Source organism: Sinohyriopsis cumingii, unplaced genomic scaffold, assembly GCF_028554795.1.
Source record: "Sinohyriopsis cumingii isolate HCF-2022 unplaced genomic scaffold, ASM2855479v2 utg000349l, whole genome shotgun sequence".
Lineage (NCBI taxonomy): Eukaryota > Metazoa > Mollusca > Bivalvia > Unionida > Unionidae > Sinohyriopsis > Sinohyriopsis cumingii.
In genome coordinates, this window is record NW_028315889.1 from 4,300,194 (window position 1) to 4,323,988 (window position 23,795).

The window sequence follows — 23,795 nt, forward strand, 5'->3', positions numbered from 1 at the left end:
ATTTCAAAATACTTTGTACCAGCTGAGACTATAAATGTTTTGCACACTAGTAAAGCCCTAAATGCTGGGTTACAGAGCCTAGATCTGTATTCAGTTTTACTTTTGTTAACAATGCTGAACAATCTCTCACAGTCAGCATTAGAATGGTAAAGAACCAATATTCCTTTCATAACCTGACAAAGAAAATGAAACAAAAATCAACTATGTTCGCATTTAGTACATAGTCAGGTAGAGTGCCAACTTGATACTTCAGGAGTTCTCCTTCTAATTTATCAGCATTCTTTCCTGCAGCATGTGCATCATATGACAGAGACAACCTGATATGAACAATGATAGAGACGTGTTTCAAAACATAGAATGCAACTCCTTTATGAATTCCAGTCATCACTGATGCAGCATCAACTGAAAACCCCATACAGTTCTGCCAACTTATATTTATTCAAAGCATTAACAAGCAAATAAATATTGTTTTCTCCAGTGGAATCTACTGTTAACTCTGGTAATGAAAGAAATGCACTCTGACTTTGCCTTTTACGTTGTCAAAGTCTCTTACACAGACTGGGTACAACTTTTTGTCATCATAATCACTACTCCTGTCTGTTGCAATACTAAACAGCCCAAATTTCATGGCTTCTGCAATTTTAAGTGAAGTATCTTCTGCTAAACACCTAACAATATTTGATGATTTTGTTTTTGCACATGCATATTTTCTGCAACTTTGGTATCAGGAAATATCTGTCTGAACATTGGACCAATGTAGTCTTCTATTAAAAACTCGATACATAACGCCTCAGCATTTATAAAATTCATGTCCACAATTTAGTTCTGCTGTAAAAAAAAAAGTTACCTTAGTACTGGAGTTAGTAAAACGAGCTAATTCAAGGTTTCTTGGTTTTACCACTATTAAAATCTTATCCACACAGCCTGCAAGAGGCGTGAAGCTGCCCTATATGGAACACTGTATAATGTAATTCATGTATTCATCTCTGAATCGATTTTTCGTCTTTTCTAATCCATATGTGAAATTATTTGAAAAACATTTTTTCTCTAACATGTATCGACTACAATAAATCAGAATTGACTTTAAGCATCAAATACCTACAGACTGGCTCTGTACCAGATATGAATTTGAACAAAGAATCTGCGAGCAAAGATTACATGTTAGAAAACCAGTCTGTTCTCTCCTAACTAAACCATACAGCTGCTATAAATAGAAACCGAGGTCAAAAGTTTGAAAGTAGAACCAACCTGTTTCTTGGAAATAGGGCAGCTGCTATACATAGAACATAATACTGTTAGGAAAGTGCATGTAAGTCTACGGACAAGCGTACTCTTATGCAGTTGTTACAAAGAAGCTGTCTTTTTCTGGAATATGGTCTGTGGGATTAATGGGATGTTAATAAAAATGAGAAAACAAATTATTAATTTTGTTTGGAGTGGGATATACCGAAAAAGCGAAATCCGAATACATTTACGCGTAAGGCGTAATTTAGTGAAGAAAGGCGTAATGATTACGCTTAAAGTGTAATGGTTGGCATATATGCATCCAGTGGGCTGCCTAAAATTGGGAAACACTCCCTCAGAGTCGGAAATGCAAGCAACAAACTAGCTGGCTGGGCCGTCTTCTCAAAAGTCTCCCATGCTGGATGGTCCATGATGGCTGGACAGCCAGAAGCTGTGCAGTGGTATAAGGAGATGGATCCAATACAAACACCATGTGCCCTAACTAACTGGTCAGAACACCATGCTCTGACATTTGGGGGGTATTACATACACTGGGCTGCCTAAACTTGGGGAATACTCCATGATGAGTCGGTATCACCAACAACGAACCGTATGTTGTCTTCCTTGACTTATTCCATTTTTCCTTCCCTTTAATGCTGAATGGACTATTGCTTTGAATGTGCATTTCATGCATTTAGTAGAAATTTCTCCTGAAACACATTAAGAGAAAACAAAGCATAGATGAGCAAACAAGAACAGACTAACTAGCAAATATGGTAGCCCAGATTTCCTCTGACCATGTATTAGATACACTACATATCACAGATGGTGTATACTTAGTACAAAGAAAAGAAGTATACTTAGTATAAACAAAAGAAAAGTCAAGGTTGACTTCCAAACTATGAAGATGCATATATAGCATTTAAATGACACTCTGTTGAAACAAAACAACAAAAGAAAGCAAAGCATAAATAAGTAATTCATCTAGTTACTAATCTGCTAATATAAACATATTCCACTTTACTAATGAAGGAATAAAAAAAGTCAGTGTCGCATATGAAACTTATAGACTACCTATTTCAAGTATTTAGTTGACCATTCTACTGAAACAACACAAGAAGGGAAAAACAAAGCATAAATTAGTAATGCAACATGTTAAAAACTCACTAAAACCATTTCTGTTTCAAAAGGAACAAGTGAAAAAGTCAAAGTCGCACTAACTCGTAATGACCTCGCAGATGTCAGTGGATAGCATGGTGTGACATGGTCTTAAAAGGATAAAGTCACTAAAGGCGACAAAATCACTAAAATTATGCAGAAACTGTAAAACAAGAACGTATACAAAATGGCTTGGATTGTCAGAGGACAAACTGTTCAATGTTACCTAGTACAGCAGCAAAGCTAAAACTTAATGACACCTGGTGGTGCCAAGGGGAGGTAATGGGCAAGAGTTATTACCTTTTGTCTACTGAAATAGCAAAAAGCAGATTATTGTCTTTTAGTAGGGCTATATTCACAAGGTAGCAGGCTAATATTCCTAATGTAATGTGACTTGGGAACATATTCAAAGGAGATAACCACAAATAATCGTGTAATGGAACCTCTGTGTTTTGAACAAAACAATGGATAAGTCAAGATATCATACAGAAAACTGGCACTAGGATACCTGAATTCATCATGTGATAGACTAGACCAGCATTCTAGCTGACCCTGCCCTCAGGGCACAAGATATACTAAACCCTGCAATTTGACATAATGGCCCTTCAAATTTACCTTTAATTGCCGAGTCTACTTTCTCAAATTCAATAAATATTCTAACAGCCTCATCATCTTCAGCACCTGGGATCTGAAATATTTTGATAAGAGGCTAAAATAAGTACTAATCTTGATAAAAAACAAAAACAAAACATGAGTCATCAAAAGATGACATGTGCCACTGGTTCTGCCACTTATTTAAAGACAAATACTGAAATTACCCAATGGTCTATCTCTCTCACTTTATATACTACTGATGCTACATTATAGCAAATACTAAATAGAAAATTTAAGCATCCAATGGCACATGTACAAAACTTGCTTGACATGTGTACCAAGTCTGGTTGAAAGACATTAAACAGTGTGAGAGCTGTACTCCAGAAATGAAAATGATTATGGGCACACAGAAACAATGACAGCCATATATAACTGGGAGATAAAAATAGGATGTTCTTCCAATTATGTTAATATAGCCCTTTTTTGGGTGGATGGCACATAGAAATTTTAAATATTTACACTCTCAAAGGTTGATCGATGGCAAACATTTTAATATTACTATGACCTTTGAGCTTTTGACCCTAAAATTTTCAGGCAAATGCAAGCCATTCACAATTTTTGGTCAAAGTAGGTGATAATGAACTCAAGACATGCAGAAACCATGTTTCTTCTTAGAGTTACTGTGACCTAGTCATTTGACCTTTGAACTCCAAAATCAATAGGTGTCTTTTTATTACAAATGCAAGCTTTTTACAAAGTTTGAAAACAGATGAAAGATGAATGGTCGGACATAAACATAACTTAATCTGCTAGTCCTAAAAGAGTACCTAAAAAAGTATGGGTTTTGAAGGAAATTGGGATCAGAGAGTCTGAAATGGATCATCAAAATTATTTTTAGTTACAGCTGGTTTTAATAAAGAGAAGAAACCGTTTAAGTCTCTTTCATTAAAAATGTCTAAGTGAGTTGAACATGTGGTTCCAGATTCATTAAGCATCTGCAAAGAATGAAACAATTCACATCTGCATATTTATATACTGCTAGTTAACAACAATAAAGCTTACATTGTGAAAATTGTGCAAATAGTTGAAACATGTTACCTCAAATATAAGACATTTTATAACTTTGCCATATTTGGTACACTCTTCTGCCGTTTCTGGCTCCAGTTCTTCATCCACCTCACCAGGACCAACCATATTCTATGAAAAGATAAAAGTATAAAGCAAACAAAATTAACATTGTAAGTAATGTTGTCTGGAGCCCCTCCCCAAGATATGCAGTTGTAATGATATCTAATATAATGTCTAATATGAGGCAGAAACAGTTCTTGAGATTTTTAAAAATAGTTCTGACTCCAGCATACAATGTGAGGTTTTGTTTTGTACACAGATTTTAAGGAGCCTATTTATGTTCAATATCAAACTGCTACTTCTGTGATTAAAATTATAATTAAATAAAGAAATTAACTTCATCATTCGGACCCCTCCCAAATCAAACCCTACTCATGTGGAGGTTGTCCAAATCGACTTTGAGAAAAACTATCTACTCTCATCCAATTTCCATCATTTTCAGTTTGATTACTAGTATGCTAATATATGTGCTGAAATGCGTAGTCATTTCATTAGTGAGTAATGATTTTGCTTCAAAACCAACAAGGCTCCAGTAATATGGGAACCTAATGATCAACAGTCAGCAGGGAATGCACAAGCTCATCATTTTTCTATTTCCTGTATCATCCTGTTCATTATATGAAATCTGATACATAATAAATACTTACTTAATAAGTACATACTGTGATCAAGATTTTTTTTAATGATTTTTATTATTGCAATCCTTTGATTAGTTAATCAAATGTTTCTTTCTAAATCTTACAAACAGATTAATAAGAATTTTGAGCTTTATTTTGCAATGTATGCCAATAGCTAAACAGTTGTAACTTGGTCAGTTTTCAATTGTTTTTGTCAGAAGTCTACAAACCTGGTCAGTTTTTATAAAATTTTGTCTCCAGTCTAGTCTGATGACTGTTTTACAAGTATACAATCATATATAATCTATGGAGAACTTGCTTTCTCAATTCCAAACGTGTAACATGGGACCTAATTTAACAAAATAAATGTAACGATAAATTTCAAATTGATGCATATTAAAATAATCAACACTGAGAAAATTTAAATTAATGTTTACACTTTAGAACAGTATATCAACCTCATCTTTCTCTTGTGAATGTAGCAAGATATAGAATGTCCAATTCACACTTAATTAACAATTTATTTTTAAAGAGTGAAAAAGAAGAGAAAAAACAATTACTCGTAATAGGATGACTTTTGATGGATTTTTCATCAAACTGGCATTGGTTTGTGGTTCTCTTGGAGGCTGGTCTGCAATAGAAAGATTATATGTGTACAAACCCACACATATTTGATAATAATTATAACATTTATAACATAGGTTAATGATTACATTCAGTGAAGATCATACCTAATATAACGTAAGAAATTCTTAAGTTTTACATGTATCTAACAATTTGAAAATATTTTAATAACGTAGTAGATTCAAGAATATGTGATGCATTTACTAAAAAGGTACCATATATACTTGCTTATAAGTTGATTTGACTAATAGTGGAGCCCCAACACCCCACACCCCCTTTCTTAGGGTACATAAAGCTTATTTCTCTTTTTACCTTGCTCTAACCTGAGGTGCATTGTGCAAATCAGATCCATCTGAAGAGGTGATTTGTTGTCAGTAAATTAGAACTACATTTTGGAAAAATAAACAAGCCCAACTAGACAGACAGATACAAAACAAAATGACAAAACCAATGTAAAATACAAGTATATTCTTGAGTGGAACATGTCACAAATAAATCAACAACTTACAATTGGTCCTAATTAAAATCCATAATGCTTAACATTTTATATCCATTTATATGATAAATCCATGGATTCAATTATAGATCACATGACAGTATAAAAGTAGTTCACAATGACCCAGTTCACAAGATCCTAAAATAAGTTTATTCCAAGAATGTTACAAATAAACAATGAAAGTCAAGTCCATATATATTTTTAATTCATAGTATCCGATAAATGTCACTATCTAATGCCATCTGGTACAAATAATTCATCTTTATTGTCTGATAAAATTCTGAAATCTTCTATCATTGTTTAGAAAATTGTCTCAGTCAAGTTATCGTAAATATCGTCCAATTCCATTTCTTTGGCTTCACTGTCAAATGTAGGTGCTTATGCAGAGATTTATCTTGGACTCTGCATGCAACACTCTGAACATACAGTTGGTGAAATCTATTAAAAGTTGCAACTTAATATGTGTCAATTGTGTGGCAAGATCATAGGGAGCAAAATAACCACCTTATTTACTTGGCATTGAGAAAGTGTCAAACTCATGGGTTGATGACAGGGTTGTCACATGGGTAAATAAAGAGGGTGCTTCCTTTACAAAAGCTAAAAGGTATTAAGGTCAAACAATCACTGGAAGATGTGGAACTCTACTTGGCACTGAACAAATACTGGGTCATATGCAATGGCACAAAACAGGAAATATCGTTTGGAAATTAAAGATCAAACTTAAGAAAAACTAACATTGGATCAAACAGTATTTTTACAGCAAAACACATTAATAAAAATACAGGTTTTAGGACTTTCACAAAAATAAAAAGCAATGTAATTGTTAGAAACATACATGGTAAACAACATTCATGGACATTTCACTTTGCGGTGGGAGGTACTTAATTTGAAACAGACAGACATGGTAATACCATATATGCATTTCTAAATGTAAACAAAGGCATAGAAACATAATATCTGAATGCACACATCTTTGTGTACTGCAAATATCTTAAGTTTCCAACATTACCACTAGATCATTCTTTTTTAATGTTGTCTTAAAAAATGACTCCCTACTCTGCAGGAATCAAATTTTGAGTAAAAAGCGAGTAAGTCTACATATATACAGTAAGTCATCATTTTTTATTCAATCATTTACTATGTTGAAACAGGTAGAGATAGAGAAAAACTTAAAAGCATTTATCTATACTGTAGAAATGAAATTATAAAAACATTCTTGTTATCTCACTTTCTACAGAAGGAGGAGGCGAATTAGGAAAAGAATTTCAGAAAGCATTAAATTATTACTCAGGATAAGGTTAAAAAGTAGTGGTAACAGAAAAGTGTACCTTTTGGAATATCTTTCTCATGTATAATTTTGCCCCCTCTTTTACTGGTTTTCTCCACATACAGAGCTGTACTAATCCCTTGCTCCATTCGGCCAAGACCCTGGCCTTCCTTATATCCATATTTGGCCATAATCTTGGATGCAACTGAACTACCCCTGAAAAATAACATTGAAACATCTCCATCAAGAATTCTGATCTCAATTTACCTAGTCATATTACTACCTGCGTCAATACATGCGGTGCATGATACTAGGTTTTAAAGCATTGGCAAGAATATAAATGATGCTGCATGAAATCAGTTAAATGTGGTTCTTTAATCAAAGCCGAATCAATTGTTGTCACAGTTTAGTGGGGAATACTGTGGTACCCTCCTTATGCCAATCTGTCACCTAAATTGCTTAGTTGTTGTTGTTGTGGGGTTTAATGTCATATTGCAGCACACAATAGGCTATGCATGGCGGCCAGTATTAATGGTGGAGGAAGAACCCCGGAAAACCCCAGGAAGAACCACCGACCCATGAGAAGTTACTGGCAAACTTTCTCACATGTCCACATTGGCGAATCCTAGACTCAAACCCATGCAGACAGAGGTGAGATGGCAGTGATCCATAACGGAGAGTGCTTCAGACCACCTGGGGCCCCCAACTGCTTAGTAAAAACTTACTAAACTTTCTAGTTATGTTGCAGTAATATGGTAGTAGCAGTTTAGATTTCCATTACTAAAGTCTCAGCCTTCTACTCCAACATTATCTTGTGTAGTTAGTGTGCATATTTATTCATCATCAAAGGGGCTTGTAAAGCTGCTTACAATTTACTTGTCATACATATACTATATAATATTACAAAGGAGAATACTTCTCTCCTTTCTCGTGCCACCTAATTAACAATCAATGCTAATATTTAAAGCTTGACCATCCTAACTTTGTGCCTGTTCATGGTTCGTGCACCATTTTTCTCATGACTTAAATGCACTTGTTTGGAGATCCTGATGACATTAACTAGGTCAGTACCTTTCATCAACAGTGACAGTAAGTACTGATTAAGAAATGATAAAATATAAAATTTAAAAAACACTACAATTCAAATAAAAGAAACCACAATATAAATGTCCTGGTTTATCTAATGCCATTTTTGCCTCAAGTTTGTGGCCCTGGAGTGAGTGTTAGCTGTTCAAGTTAGGGAAACTGTTCGCGTGTTTGTTTAATGGACTCTTTTTTTTTTTTGTTAGTGGGAAACTGAAGGCTTATATTTTTGTCACTGCCAAGGCAACACAAAAACTTGGTTACCATAACATGCACTTCTTATACCATGTTAGGAATAAAGAACAAAATGGACAACTATACAGAATGAAATTTTTTACTGAACTATTTAAATACATGGGAAATCTTTGTTATTTAATATCACTGAAAACAAATCTAATAAAAATTGACCATGTGTGTAAATATGGTAATTTTTACATTAATTTTACTTGAAATTCTTGAATGTGAAATCACCTGTCATAGAGTCATTCTATTTTGATACTACATATGTAGTGGACCAGTCTAAACTGAAAATAAACGGTGCCAGATAGCACAAAAAAAGGGCTGTATCAATGTGACTGTTGGATGTATATGACTGAAAAATGTTAGAGGAGAGGGATTCTGTTAAACTTAAAAACGTGTTGCACAGACCATCGTTAGGGGAAGAACCAAGGCAGGTCAAGGATACAACAGTCATCACTTGTGGACTTAATGACTATTCACAAAAGTTAATGTAAACATGAAGACTAGTTAAAATGAGTGTTATGCATAAATAATTTATCCATTTCTTTATATTAATACAGTTGAACACTGCTATAACGTGATAATTGGGGTCCACAAAATTGGATTGCGTTAATATCGGGGTCGCGCTATTGCAGGGTTTTACAGTATTTTACTTTTTTGAGAGAACTACTCATTGGCACATATACGTGTATTCATGTCTAATGTATATGATGAATAGGGTATCAACACCGTTTAATATCATGTCGTCATAGCATTCAGTTCATCTATAATACATGTAATTCCATTGAAAAACTGCACACATATTTACAATATTCAATAATTTTTTCCCTGATCATTGTATCTGCATTCAACGTCTAATATGTAGCATAAACAGAGTATCAACATCATTTACTTGCTGTCTGATATCGTACCGTCGGGGCTTGAAATTAATCAATAGAATATGTAATTCCATCACAAAAATTGCGTACATATTTAAACTATTCAATAATTTTGTCACACATCATTATGTGTCTGAATTCAATGGGAAAAATTAATAGCAAAATTAGGTTAGGAAAGACGAAGCAGGTGTACGGTTCATTACGTTCCAGGATCTATGAACAGTGTCTGTACAAATTTCATACTGCTAAAATATGTGTTTCCGTGTATACTTATCCATTGCAAATTTCCAATAATTAACGCTTGTACACCTATTCGGTTGAACAACTACAACAAGAATAATTACCAATCAACACATGCTTTCAGCGTGCATATAACTTTTACTTCAGATTTTGTGAATATCGAAAGAAACGTGCTTTTCCATAATGGTAAAATATTTTTATGAAAAAAAAGGATATTAATAACGAGTTCATAAACAAACACCATACCCATGTAAAACCCAAGAACTAAGAGCAGTAGGCCTGCATTGGTCATGGTCACTTTTTTAAAAAAATGTACAGATGAACGCATGTACAACTTCATACCCTTTCAATTTCCAGCTAATAAAACGGACATTATTTACTGTCAACTGATTGCGTCTAATAACACCACCAAGCCCAGCAAATATGCTGGCGGCTTTTGTTTTTTGATGTTTATTAAATTGTGAGAATCTTTTATCAACCACCACATTGTCTGCTGCTTGTTTGTGTATGCAGTTAAAGAAACACATGCCATCTATTGTTTGAGCAACAATGGCATACAGAATTAATTGAAGACAATCACTAAGACAACTTACTGGCTTTACTCATGGATCAGTAACAAGTAACATTTCTGATAATGTTTATTTTGGCATAACACTTCAAGAATCTGGTGAAATTGTTAAATTTCAAAAGCCAAGCTACAATCATATTATATTCAAATTCATACTCGAACTCTTCCCTAAATTGATAATAAATGTTCTACACACTATTTCTCGTACGTTTAAATAGTATTTTTCCGGGTATGAGAAAAATACACGTACATGTATTTAAAATTTCAGGAAAAACGTCACGATCGTATTATATATCGTATTATACTCGAATTCATACACCATCTCTTCCCCAAAATGATAATATTTTCTTTTTTGCACAAAGTGCAGAGAACGAATTGCATTTGTGAACTTGCATTACCATAACGGTAAAATATTTTTATAAACAAATAGGAAATCAATACCGAGTTCATAATTAAACCCCATACACATGTAAAACCCGAGAACTAAGTGCAGCAGGCCTGGAATGGTCACGAGTCACTTTTATAAAAAAAAATTTTAAAGCTGAATGCATGTACAATTTCATACCATTTCAATTTCCAGCTAATAAAGCAGATAATTATTTTACTGGTAACATACCCGATAATGTTTATTTTGGCATAACACTTCAAGAACCTGGTGATATTGTTCAATTTTATAAGCTACACCACAACTGTATTATATTAAAATTCATACACGAACTCTTCCCTAAAATGATAATAAACGCTTTACACACTATTTCACATACTCAAAAAATATAATTTTTCCCGGTACAAGAAATATACACATACATGTATTTAAAATTTAAGGAACCACGCCACGATCATATTAAATTCGAATTCATACACGATCTCTTCCCCATAATGAAACTAAAAATTTTTATTCACTATTTCATGTACTCTGAACAAAAAATATTTTTTCATGTGCAAATGAATATACAAAATTTCGGAAGCCACACCACAACTGCGTTATATCCAAATTTGCATTATAGCGACGCGCGTTATAGCAGGGTTGCACTGTACTCTTGTATTAACTACTAATCCACATGGATTTAGCTGATTTGTGTCAAAAATTTTTACTGCAGATCCAGATAAGTAGCAAAACTAAGTGTACATTTAATAAAATATGTTCATTTTTCCTACAGTTTTCTGTAATTATGGCATGTAATATATAGACTGCTCTTTTTATGCTCAGATTACACTCTTTTGCCACTTATATTAGTGATAAATTATGCTAATACCTCACTTGGGGGTTGGTGTGTCTGAACATACATCAAAGCAGTTCAGGTACACATCTACACATTTAATACAATCTTCCTTTGATCAAAGACCCAGGTAAATGATCATTATAACTGATGGGTACCTGATAGAAATTTCCGAAAATTTTAACATCTCTACCCATGTCTATAATAAGTCATTTGTCTATACCAACTATCATATTTGGCTGAAGTACAGCTGACTCTTGAATTTGCTTTCAGCACTAAAGACAATCCAGCAGATCAGTGACTTGAAGATGATTCAAGCTTTTCCTATTTAAGCAATGCTAAATATATTTGATGGGAGACTGACATCATCTGTATAAGATCTGAAAGTGCTTCATACCAAGATGACTTCTGTCAAATTTGGTCAAATGGTTTCTGCATAGAAGTCTTTAAAAGTTTTTCTATCTATTTAGTTGTGGTGGCCATATTTGATTGCAGATTGACATCCTTTCTACAATCCTGAAAGTCCTTCAGGCCAGGACACTTTCTGTCAAGTGTGGCCACATTCTGTTGAGTGTTAGTTATTTAATATATATTTGTCACTTAATGGTTTTCCTATTTTTAGTAATGGTGGCCACATTTGGTAGTAGATTAGCTTCATTTGTACAAATATGAAATCCTTTTATGCCAAGATGTTCCTGGCCAAATTTAGTCAAGACTGGTCTAGTTCTTTTGTTTTCAAAAAGTTTAAAATAGCAACTGTTGATGGACAGATGATGTACAATCAACAAAAGACCACATCATAAGCTCACCTGGTTTTATCAGACATGATGACCCTAACAAAACCATCTCAGTAAGGCAGATGTTTTTTTTTCTGTAAGTTTGACCAGTAAGGTGTAACAAATTATTATGTAGTTGTAATTGCTAAGTTGCAAAAACTGTTTTTAAAACATTCAGAAATTATATCCAAAACTGATGCAGCGACTGTAAACATTATGTTCAACTAAAAAGTTGATAAGGTACACTTAAGCCTTAATTACCTCCAATGCAGAAGCACAAACTTCAATTCAAAATCCTGTGAGCTCAAAAGCTTTTTGGTATCTCACAACTTGACATAATTCTTGTTTTTTTATATTTCTCATGATGGCAATCACATCTCCCACCACATGACATAGTCAAATTGACATGCGATGTCCAGTAAACTTAACTGTTGCTCTTCCTCCTGTTTTCCCCAAGAATCTGAAGATTTCTATTTATTATTCTGTACTATTAAGAATTTATAAGAGCCATATTTTCCTTTACATCCTGAACATGTATTCGCTGTTTGACATAAAAAAAATTAAAAACTCTACAAGAAACGCTTGGATCATGCAGATGTTTTGCATGAAAAAGTATATGCAGCTTAAAGCATCTGAGGTACTCCTGTAACATTAATTTGGTTCCCTAATCAACTCCACTAAATCTATAAAACCCAGATCCAAATCAAACAAGGATGAGCCAATTATCTGGATTTTATTGCTGCAATCATATTTACAATTTTTGGGGGCTTTTATTCCCTAAGTCTGTATTTTAAGGATCCTTTTCACATTTTCAAAAGACTTATTGCTAAATCAATATGGTTGGCAGGTATGCCATATGACCAAAAACTCACATTTGCATCCCAAGATTGAATGAAACTGGTGGAGACTTTGGCCTCTCTGGTGGTTCTGAAAACAAGAAATCAAAAGGAAATAAATGAAGATTTTATGAATTGTGAATAAAGAGTAACTGATAAGAATGCACTGCTCACCTATAAAATAAATGATTGATTTATGTTTCTCGTTTTACACAATTTCTGCTTCTTGCTTTATTTTTGATGTTTTGCACACATTCATTGCAAAATCATACTCTCTCTCTCCCTCTCTGTGATGGATTTCTCTATTTCATCGTTATATCTCATTCTTGCCTAATAAGTTAACAGGGTAACATAAAAAAACTGAATTTTAGCAATTTCTTTTATTGTTCATTCAGGTGAAGTTGTGCTTCTCTTGATTAAAACTATTGAATCCATTACATTTTGCTTGTAATTCATTTCCAGTCATATTTATCACATTGATTTTATGAAAATATTCATGAGAAACTCATAATGTAAACACACAGGTCAATATTGATGATTACTCAATGTCATATTCATTCCACAACTTTTGTATTTTGTAAAATACTTATGAATGAGTACTAGTCAGTGCACTGTCAATTAACTCATTCGGCCCCAACCCCATCTGTAAGCGTGATCTGGTTTCTGCATTCAATGGCCGATCCCGTCTGTAGTCACGGTTTGTTTACTGCATTCAGTGGCCAATCCCATCTTCAGTCATGGTGAATGTGTATTACATACAATGTCTCTGATTGGTTACAAATGGTATTTTTCTAAGAATCAGACCAATATTAAACCAATCAGAAATGATTTAACTTTCATTTGTGCAAATCTGAATTGTTCAGAAGCCAAGGGTTACTAACTGAGAAGTTTTACTACAAGCTCTGTTCATGAAAAATCGTAAATGATGGTGGAAGTAAGAGTGATTTTTTATGAGAGCGAAAATGAGTTTCTCAGATTTGATCTAAAAAATATTGAGCAAGCAGAGAAAAGATATGTTTGGCAGTTGGATATTTTACGAGATTTAGATTCGGACTTAGAAGTTTCTGAGAATGAATCGTCAGAAGATGCGGTGATGATAGAGTTCTTGCAGATCAATGTTGCACATAATTTTGTAAATAGTGTATAAATAAGTTGTGAAAGACTTGAACAAATAGGTAAACAAATAAATCACTGTGTAGACAAATTCATTTGGAATAATTGGTGAAATTTCGTGAATTTTTATTGGATATAAGAAGAGAAATTCAGGTAAGAGTGAATGCATGTGTACAATGTTTACAAAATTTTCCAAACAGGTACAAACTCGGGGGCACAAAGTGCTAGACACAGCTTAGTGGTGCTGGGGCATAGCAGCAGCGATACTGATAACAGTGCTGGGGCTGAATGAGTTAAATGAAAAATGAATATTTGTATATCTTAAAGTTCACTGCAAAGATATTTTATGAAAACCACAAACACTTTTTAGTTTCCTTCACAATATCTCCAACTGATGACCACTGATGACATTTATTGTAATCATAAAGTTTAACCTTTAACAAGCTCCCAGTAGTTTTCTGGTCCAGATTTCCCTTTAAATCACTATGTATTTTGCAAGAATAGAGAATGTACTCTCTCTACCACATATCTGCTGGAACATGTAAGAATCAGTGAAGCATACAAATTGTGTTGGCCTTGAAGTGTGGACTTTATACTGATGTGCATATACTTGTTTAACTGAGCAAATATCAATGGTTCCACTTACACTTTTAATTTAAGGATCACACCTGCAATACACTTATGGGGAACAATATCACAAAAACTTAACTGTATGTCTAATGCAGGAAACGTTTAAAAGAGCCTTTCTAGTTGCTAAGCAAATGTTGAGGTCAGATATATGACAATGGATGCCCAATGGCATTGTGACAAATACTACTTTTGCAAATGTTGGAAAGAACAAGACAAAACTTACCTTCTGCAGGCACTGAATATTCTTCAAGGAGGGAAGTTGGAGGAGCTATAGCTGCACCTAAAAATTATGTTATGCATTAATGTATTCAATCATTCCTTCTGCATAAAACACTGCATTATCAACAGTGGACAGTAGACACAGGCACTACTTTATATAGTAGACAAAGAAGACATGATAAACAAAGCAATTCTAATGATTTGTGCATACTGCACAATGCAAATGATGAGAATAATTACCAAACCTACGTGTTTCAACGATTAATTATAACCTAGGGAAGCTGTGGTAGCTAAGTTGGTAGCATATCAGTCATGGGTCACAGGATCGATACCCACCCACCCAGGCCAAACTGAATCTGGTGGTGCTGTTTATCCCTTGAAAAGACACTTAGCTCACATTTTCTCAGCATGTGTTAAAAATCATGTTAAAAACAACAAAAAACAAAAGATGTTACCTGGATACCTAATTAATACATGTGTGAATTTAGTCTCTGTACGTATACATATATTTAAATATGCATTCGTTTGTATTTTCTAAGGAATTTACATTTAGCCAGTTACATATTAAACCGATAAAGAATTAAATTATGATTGTCCCTATTTGTACCTCCTCTGGCAGGTAGTGAAGGTCTTTCAAATTCCTCTTCCTCCTCCTCTTCTCTCCTCCTCTTCATTTTATCCATTTCACCTTTACCAAAATCTCTGTCCCTGTCCCTTTCTCTGTCTCTATCATAGTCTCTATTACGATATCTCCTGTGAAAATTAAAACAAAACAGAACTTAACTTTTGTACAAAACCATATCGTAATTTGCAAGATCACTCAAGGGAACAAAGAATATATATATATATATATATATATATATATATATATATATATATATATATATATATATATATATATATATATATATATATATACATACACACACACACACAAAATACTATCATACAGGTTAGAGTTAGAGAACATTTAATTCGTACTCAACAGAGATTCAAACCCTGGCCCGCAAGTAAACAGCACCATCACCTTACCTGCACACACAAGCCCATATTCCCTCAAGAATAAGCACACATCACCAAAATAATGATGTTACTCAATTGGTGTTATATGCACTCGTGCGTAGCAGACACATACACATGACGACCTAGTAATTAATTCTCATGTATCTTCCAAATTCCTATGAAAGAAATCAAGATATATAGAAAGAATTATAAAAATACACCAGACAGAACGGAAAGTGCTATCCCTAGATTCCTATAGAAGAATGCTTGAATTAGGCAGAATTAATATTTAAATACAAATAATACTATCATACAGGTTAGAGAATTTTTAATTTGTACTCTACAGCAATTCGATCCCAAGTCAGCAGGTAAACAGCACCCATCACCTTACCTGCATACATGAACCAATATTCCCTCACAACTAAACACACATCACCAAAAAATGATGTTACTCAATAGGTGTTATATGCACTTGTGTGTAGCAGACACACTGGCATGATGACCCGGTAATTAGTTATCATGTATCTACACACACATGCACATACATACATACATATATATATATATATATATATATATATATATATATATATATATATGACCTGGTAATTAATTCTCATGTATCTACACACACATACGCACATATGTGTATGTATGTATATATATATATATATATATATATATATATATATATATATATATATATATATATATATATATATATATATATATATATATATAATATTAGGGATCCCAAAATTTTGGATCTCTTATTGGGTATTATTTCTCTAAAATTAATCGTTGCTAATTTGCTTTTCTGGTGGAGTGTGGGTTTATGCCATCTGTCAACAGTGGAAGTCCACTCAATCTGGTGGTTTCCCACCCCCACCCCCAATTTAGTGGAAACCTACTCAATCTAGTGGAAGTTCATCATGGATTTTATTGCAACAGTAGTGGGTTTTATGACACTCCCTGCCGATTCTAATGTATTCACTCCAGAAGTCAACACTAAAAAGAAACAGATGGGAGAAACCCCTGCACCGCAAACCCAACCATGGCACCTGTCACTTTCATACCTTTACCTGTAAAAACTATGCAGTGGTAAACAATTTTGATGTGGTATTCATCTTTGACCTAGGTATGGATACACAATGAGAAAAGCACGTAATGTAGAGAACATAAGGATTTTTTTTTTAAAAATTATATCTTCCCACATCCTTGTCCATCAAATGAGTATACATCAGAAAAAAATTGCTTAGTTACAACATACATCCCTGTAGACTGATGACATGTACATGTACCTGTTAGCATACAGAAATTTACATGCTGTTCTGCATCAAGCGGTAACTTTGATGTTCTTCTCAAAAAATATTATTTCAATAAAGTGTTTTGTGTACTGGTTATTAATTTGTCATAGTTTCCCTTTTATTTCTATAGTATTTCCAAGACCCACTTTGAAAAAAAAATTGAAAGCTGTAATACACATGAAACTCAAAACAGATTACAAACAAATGCTGTACTATTTATATTGCACAATTACGATCAAGAACACTGGAACATTATGACTTGCATTCTTTCCAAAGTTTATTCTATAAGAATAACGTAGCACCATACATTTTGAAGAAGAAAAAATGATACATTAGCCATGCTTCTGAAAGTTTTTCTATACTTTTACTCTAAGTAAAATTAATAAAATTAAAATTCATGTTAATATTTATTTAATTATTGTGGTCTCCCCCACCCCAAAATATACTTATTCTGAAAGAATATTTATACCTTTCATCTCTTCTACGGTCTTCCTCTTCTCTCTCCCTAAGCCTCTGCTCTTTCCTCTTCTTTACAAAATCCTCATAATCATTTGGTCGTAATGGATCATATTCATCTGCTACCCCAGTGAAGGAAGGCACTGGTTCACTGGCTATAAAAGGGGATCCACCTAGTGTAATAGCTGTTGCAGGTTGTGGTACTCGTTCAATCTAAAATGATGTGATGAAATATCCAGTATGCATCTTTCACTATCACTTTACAATAACACAAACACAACAACATAAAGTAATATCTTTTTATGTAAAGATTATATTATTTTCATTTAATGGTGGTTTATATATTACATGTGAAGCATGAGCAAAGTCAGTAAAACAATTAATGGTAAATTCATTTATTTTCTTAGGCTTCAATTTTCCAAGTTTTGCAAAAATCACACTTGTTTGTAGATTTGGGAAAGGGTCATATTCTTTCCATACAGAAAGGTGATTGTTTTGTTGGGTTTTAGATTCATGACCTGTTGCAGCCATCAAGTCCATGAAAATTGGTACATGTATATCATGAAAATTAGTCCATTTACAACATTTGCAATGTATGTGATGAAAATTAGTCAATTAAAACATTTGCAATAACAAAAGTCAGCTTTCTTGCTCTTGAATCCATGATTACAGGACGGTGATACTTCACATTTCTTTTCCCTTTGGACTTCCACTGATCACTAACGAGGTGCATAGTATCATAGCAACAGCCTTCTTGACTCAGCTGTTTTCCTATCAGATTAAATCTCTCACATGTTCAAATGCCTGCTGTTGATAGAGTATGATTGCCTAATATGGAAATGCTACCAGAATCTTTTACTGGTAACAGATGATCGTTTCAACATTTAAAAAAATATGACTAAGCTTCCAATATAAAACTCTCCTAATTAACACTTGGGATCGGATCAATAAACAATCAATATTGTTAGATCTATTAATGAATCAAGCATACCGTATCACCTATTAGTTTGATTTTTTACATAGCATCTGAAGACAGTTTCGGTGAACAACAGTCTATATCTCTAACATGGTACTGAAGACAATATTGAATTAATCCTCAGATATCCAGCTTCATGGAATAAGCACTTGCAATACCCTGATATAACTGTATTAAGAGAATACATATCTGTATATTCAGCATTTTACTGTGCCATTTTTCTGTTACTGTCCTATTTCATTAATGTTTTTAAAAATATTTAAAACACATTTCCATGGGGTTTAGGTCTGGGGAACATGTAGGTTATGGCATGACTGGTGGATTTTACTGCCATAAATCCTTAAAGTGTCTATTGTGGCAGAGGTCACTGTATCAGCAGGGGTCACTTAGCATTTGTCACAGCATTTCTTTTACATATGCAACTGTATATACAATCGGGCACTTCAACTTGACATGAATGATTGTGAAACTAAATTTAATTGGACCTTTCCTCCTTAATGAATGGGATCAATGATCCCTTCTTGATGATCCTGGAAAAGTGTGATGGCCCACCTACATTTCGTTTTGTTGGACAAAGACAGATGTGACAGGGAAGGTCCACAGCCTGCCTATCAGAGACATTCCTGATATCAAAAGGAGTAGGGATGGATGAAGACTCACTACACTAGCGGGTAGTGGAGGTGGCTCAAAATCCCATAGGGACTGGCTTGGAACATACGAAATGGGAGGGGGGCAATTTGCGTACCCTTCCCTAGACAGGCAAGCAAAATCTGGCCCCCATCTCCATAGGTACTGAACAGTAATCTATAGAAAGGGTGGTATCAACTTTATCTGTGTTTCCAGACTGTCAATCAAAACCCAGTGTCCAGTTGCTCCCATACTGGTCCAGTGAAGAAGATTTGACAGGTAAATCCAAATCTGCATTAGAGCTATAGGAGTCATAGTACTGATCCTTCCTTTCTTCAGGAATAAATGACTGGCTCTTAATGGTCACTGACACTTTATCTAACTTGAATGGGTACTGCACATCTCTAATAAGACTGCAAGATTCACTCTTTGGCACCTGCATTTTACCATTCTCAGGAGGGACAAAAGATCTATCCCTAATAGGCACAGATGATATTGGAATAACCAGTAGGGATCCAAGATCTTTTGGCAATCTCCTAAACATGGAAATAGCTCCAAGTTCGTGCCCCATTAGAGGCACAAATTTCCTCACAAACTGAAGTGATCCAGACTATGGGAAATGGAGGTGATCGTTTTAAGATGACAATGAAGATGAGGGACCTCCCTTCCTCCGACAGAAAGTACAGTGACTTTCTGCCATGTCCAACACTTCATCTATCCACAGGCAACAAACAAAACATTTGTCTGTGCATGTACATTTGGTATAATGAAACTGTCCCAGCAAGCCTTCTTGAGCCCAAACACTTTGCAACATATTAATGAGCTGAAAGAGAAAAACTAACAAATCATACAAATGTGAACTGAAATATGGCAGGCTGACACATACTTAAAAACCACTAATATGGGGTAACAATTAACAGAAGCACCATTTTGCTGAGCAAGGTAAAAAAATATCCTTGAATTTCAGCAACAAGGAACACAAAAGCAATAACCATATATACTCACGTATAAGCCGAATAATTAGGAAAAAATAAATGCCTGGAAGAAGAGAGGTCGGCTTATCCTTGGGCCGAGGTCTAAACTTTAAAGAGTTTAAGATTATTTTGTTGACTACCATAATGGCTATAAATTCTGGGACAAAAAATATAATTATTTTCCCTGTCCTCAGATGTAAATGCATGTGAAAAAAATACATTCTTAGTGAACACTTACGAAACTGTTACAAACTACTATGATTGCTTTTGTTATTATTTTGCATGTGTGTATTTTCTGATTTTTCCAACACGAAATTAATAAGCTAAAAAGACTTCATAATTCATGGGGCCAGTTCAAGTTTACCTGGGAGACCCGCCTGTAATATACATTACTTACACAGTGCAAATCATGCCTAGCGTCACTTTAGTCCTTGTGTATTCCCAAAAACATTAGATGCAGATTTTGCTTTATTCATTTTTTCGACCAAATCACATTCTTATAGATAACACTTCAGATATTCTGTAATATCTGTTTCATTTATGTTGATCCACGTGCTTACAAGTTACTCTTTTTCAATGATGTATGCGATGCTCCAAATTGAGGTAACATTTATGAAAAGGTACACACATTCAATTGTGCAAGGCACAACTAGTATAACTGTTATACGTTCATGAAAGTAAGGTAATAATAGAGGCTAAAATTCTGAATATAGAACAACTAAGATCATCATCAATCTAATGGAAAGCTGGATGTTTCGGCATCTCCTTTGTTTATAATTAGCAGATTTGTCTTATTTTCCAACATCAATACAGGCCAGTTTATCATTAAAGCCCTGAAACTGGCTTGGGTTAAGAGGGAATTTTGACAGGTAACTATATCAGTACTCTGATGTTTAATCGCCTTTCAGTCCGTAATGTTAGCTCAATTACCGTAGGTTTGTAAAGTAGGCTGCTTACATCAAAGCAAACTACAACTCAGTTTTTAAAGTATTAGCATAATTTTTGAAGCATTATTTATGAAACTTCATTATCGTATTGTGGATTTATCATTAAAGTTTAGTGCAGTGGTGCCCATGATATGATTCCAAGGGATGTACTTCATTCAGCACATGTTCAAAAATACAATGTACATGCGGTGATGCCATTATGTAAATACACTCACTAGCCTAATTGCGAGCGTTGAATCAAACCCTACTGTTGTTCATTGCTGTCATACTGGGATAATATTTTAATGTTGTTGTTGTTGTGGGTTTGACGCCATTTTTCAGCACACAATAGGCTATACATGGCGGCCAGTATTAATGATGCAGGAGGAGGCCAAGAAAACCGCAGAAAGAACCACCGACCCATGAGAAGCTACTGGCAAGCTTTCTCACATATCCACATTGGCCGAATCCAAGACTCGAACCCACGTAGACAGAGGTGAGATGGCAGTGATCCGTAACGGAGAGCGCTTTAGACCACTCGGCCACTTGGGGCCCCTCAATTTTTTGATGAGTTAGGTATTAAAAATTTCACGGTAAAAGGAAAAACATAATTACAGGTGCATTTATATAAAAAGTCTAATGCAATAACAAACTAACAAGCAATAATTGAGTCAAAAGGGAGAAGTAGTATTACATCAACCCGCAAATGCTCAATTCTTACCATCGTCCGATCAAGTTATACATGAGCCTGAATTAGGCAAAAACAATAAGAAAACAGAAAATGAGATAAATTTCTTAACTTTTCAAACAAATTTATACCATTTCTATGTAATAATCATACCTGCCAACCCCGAGAGAGTTATACGGGTAATTTTTGTTACTGTAAGTTTGCCTTCATAAATGCATTTAGAACTTACTGGGACATCAGTGCACAGGGAAAAGGGAATCTGACAACATACAAGTATTACATCATTACAAGTAGTTTTAACCTGCAAAATCTACAATATCTTACCTGCTTTTGCATAGCTCAATTTGTCTGTTTAGTGGGAGGTTTGATGACCTCAAAACTCTTAAATAAAACACAAAGAAAGGAATACTCACCCTCACAAGAAAGACGGGGACTGCTAAAAGATGGAACCCATTATGGGCCATGTTTTGAATAACGACAGTTCAGCCAAGTAATAAACTGCCTTCACATATGATTAGCTAACAAATGAAGATAAAAAGTGAAGAAAGTGGTGTGAGCCAAAACATGGCTCTCATCACATCCTTTAAAGAGGAATGAGTTAGATAGGGTAGCAATGGCATGAACCACAAGGGCTTTAATTTTCAAAAAGGAGATGTCACTATCATTAAGAGATTGGTAAGTTCTCTTGATTGCTAATGCTATATGCCTAGAAAGAGTGGAAGCTGAAATAACAGCTGAAACTTTTATGGGTAAGAGAAGATGTTTCCTACACTTCCGTTTCCCTTCTAAGGCTGCCAAGCAAAAACAGAAAGACTTAACTGGACATAAAATTATATCTTGGTCATTCAAAGCCAGGTACAACTAATCTCAATACAGAGAGGAGCAACTGAAGGAAGTTGGTTTTTTGCAAGAAATCCTAGTTGGCAAAGGAGAGAAAATGGCTACTAATTCCCTCTGAACCTGATAAAGCCCTGCTCTATAGATAGGTAGTGAAGCTTGCTCCTTCATCTTGCAGACCTTAAGGCAAGCAAGAAAGCCATCTTGAGGTTCATAGCAGTTTATTTAAAGACCACAAGACACAAGAAAAATTCTATTGAGGCATTAGAGAGTAAGACACTACAATTTTAAGTACTTGATCAGGTCTGCTAAGCGAGAATCTGTCCTGATAGCAAAGCCTTTTGAAAATTTAAGAGTGTTGAAAAGGGCTGCTCAATAGTCCTTAACAGGAGAAACTGAACATTGTTTCTATTCATAAAGGGAGAAGAAAATTGGTCACTACATTTGACCTTAAAGGTTGATCTTAACTGAATGATGCATTTGGCAATTTGGCTTGAAAACTTTTCTTTGCAGAGAGATCATTTGAGATAAGCCAAGTATGGAGGTGGAGAATCTGTGGGCTGTTGTGAAAGAGTCGCTGTGCTGCAACAGAAGGTCATTCACATGGAATCCTGTGGTAAGGTCCTGGGATAGGCCACCAGCAGATAAAAACATTGTTGAACCACAATCGCTGGGGCCACTGAGGGTCAATCAAAATAAGTTGATCCATGGAGAGCCTGTCTTTGTGAAGGACATGTGAAACCATCCTGAAGGATGGGAAGGTATAACAATCCTATTTAAGGCTGAAGGTATCCACTGCCCAGGCCCTCTGGTCATAGACAGGGGAAACATAAAACAACTACTTGTTGTACAGCTTGGTGGCAAACAAGTCCACAATGGGTGTTCCCCAAAGATGCATTGGTGGAGAATAAAATTGGTGACGAATTCCATAAGAACTAACTTCCCTTTCCTTGACAGAATGTCTGTCAAAATGTTCTACTTGCCAGAAATGTGGAGAACTCTAAGGAATATTCTTCCTGAAGCTGTCCAGTGAAGGAGGTTCCAAACCTCCATGCAGAGAGAAGGCGCATAGGTGCCTCCTTGTCTCCTGA

At 34.7% G+C, this 23,795-nt stretch overlaps 1 protein-coding gene across 1 annotated transcript in view; it reads right to left on the reverse strand.

Annotated features, from left to right (window-relative positions):
- The window catches only part of LOC149774342 (splicing factor 45-like), a 70,590-nt gene that overhangs the window by 14,069 nt on the left and 32,726 nt on the right, over positions 1 to 23,795 (reverse strand). The window contains exons 5-12 of the mRNA XM_089945474.1: positions 17,690 to 17,889; positions 15,519 to 15,664; positions 14,916 to 14,972; positions 12,986 to 13,040; positions 7,170 to 7,324; positions 5,282 to 5,352; positions 4,075 to 4,173; positions 2,998 to 3,070 (exon numbers count right to left, since the gene is read on the reverse strand). Coding sequence (XP_089801600.1) covers positions 2,998 to 3,070; positions 4,075 to 4,173; positions 5,282 to 5,352; positions 7,170 to 7,324; positions 12,986 to 13,040; positions 14,916 to 14,972; positions 15,519 to 15,664; positions 17,690 to 17,889 — 856 coding nt within the window. The remainder of the gene's footprint in view (positions 1 to 2,997; positions 3,071 to 4,074; positions 4,174 to 5,281; positions 5,353 to 7,169; positions 7,325 to 12,985; positions 13,041 to 14,915; positions 14,973 to 15,518; positions 15,665 to 17,689; positions 17,890 to 23,795) is intronic.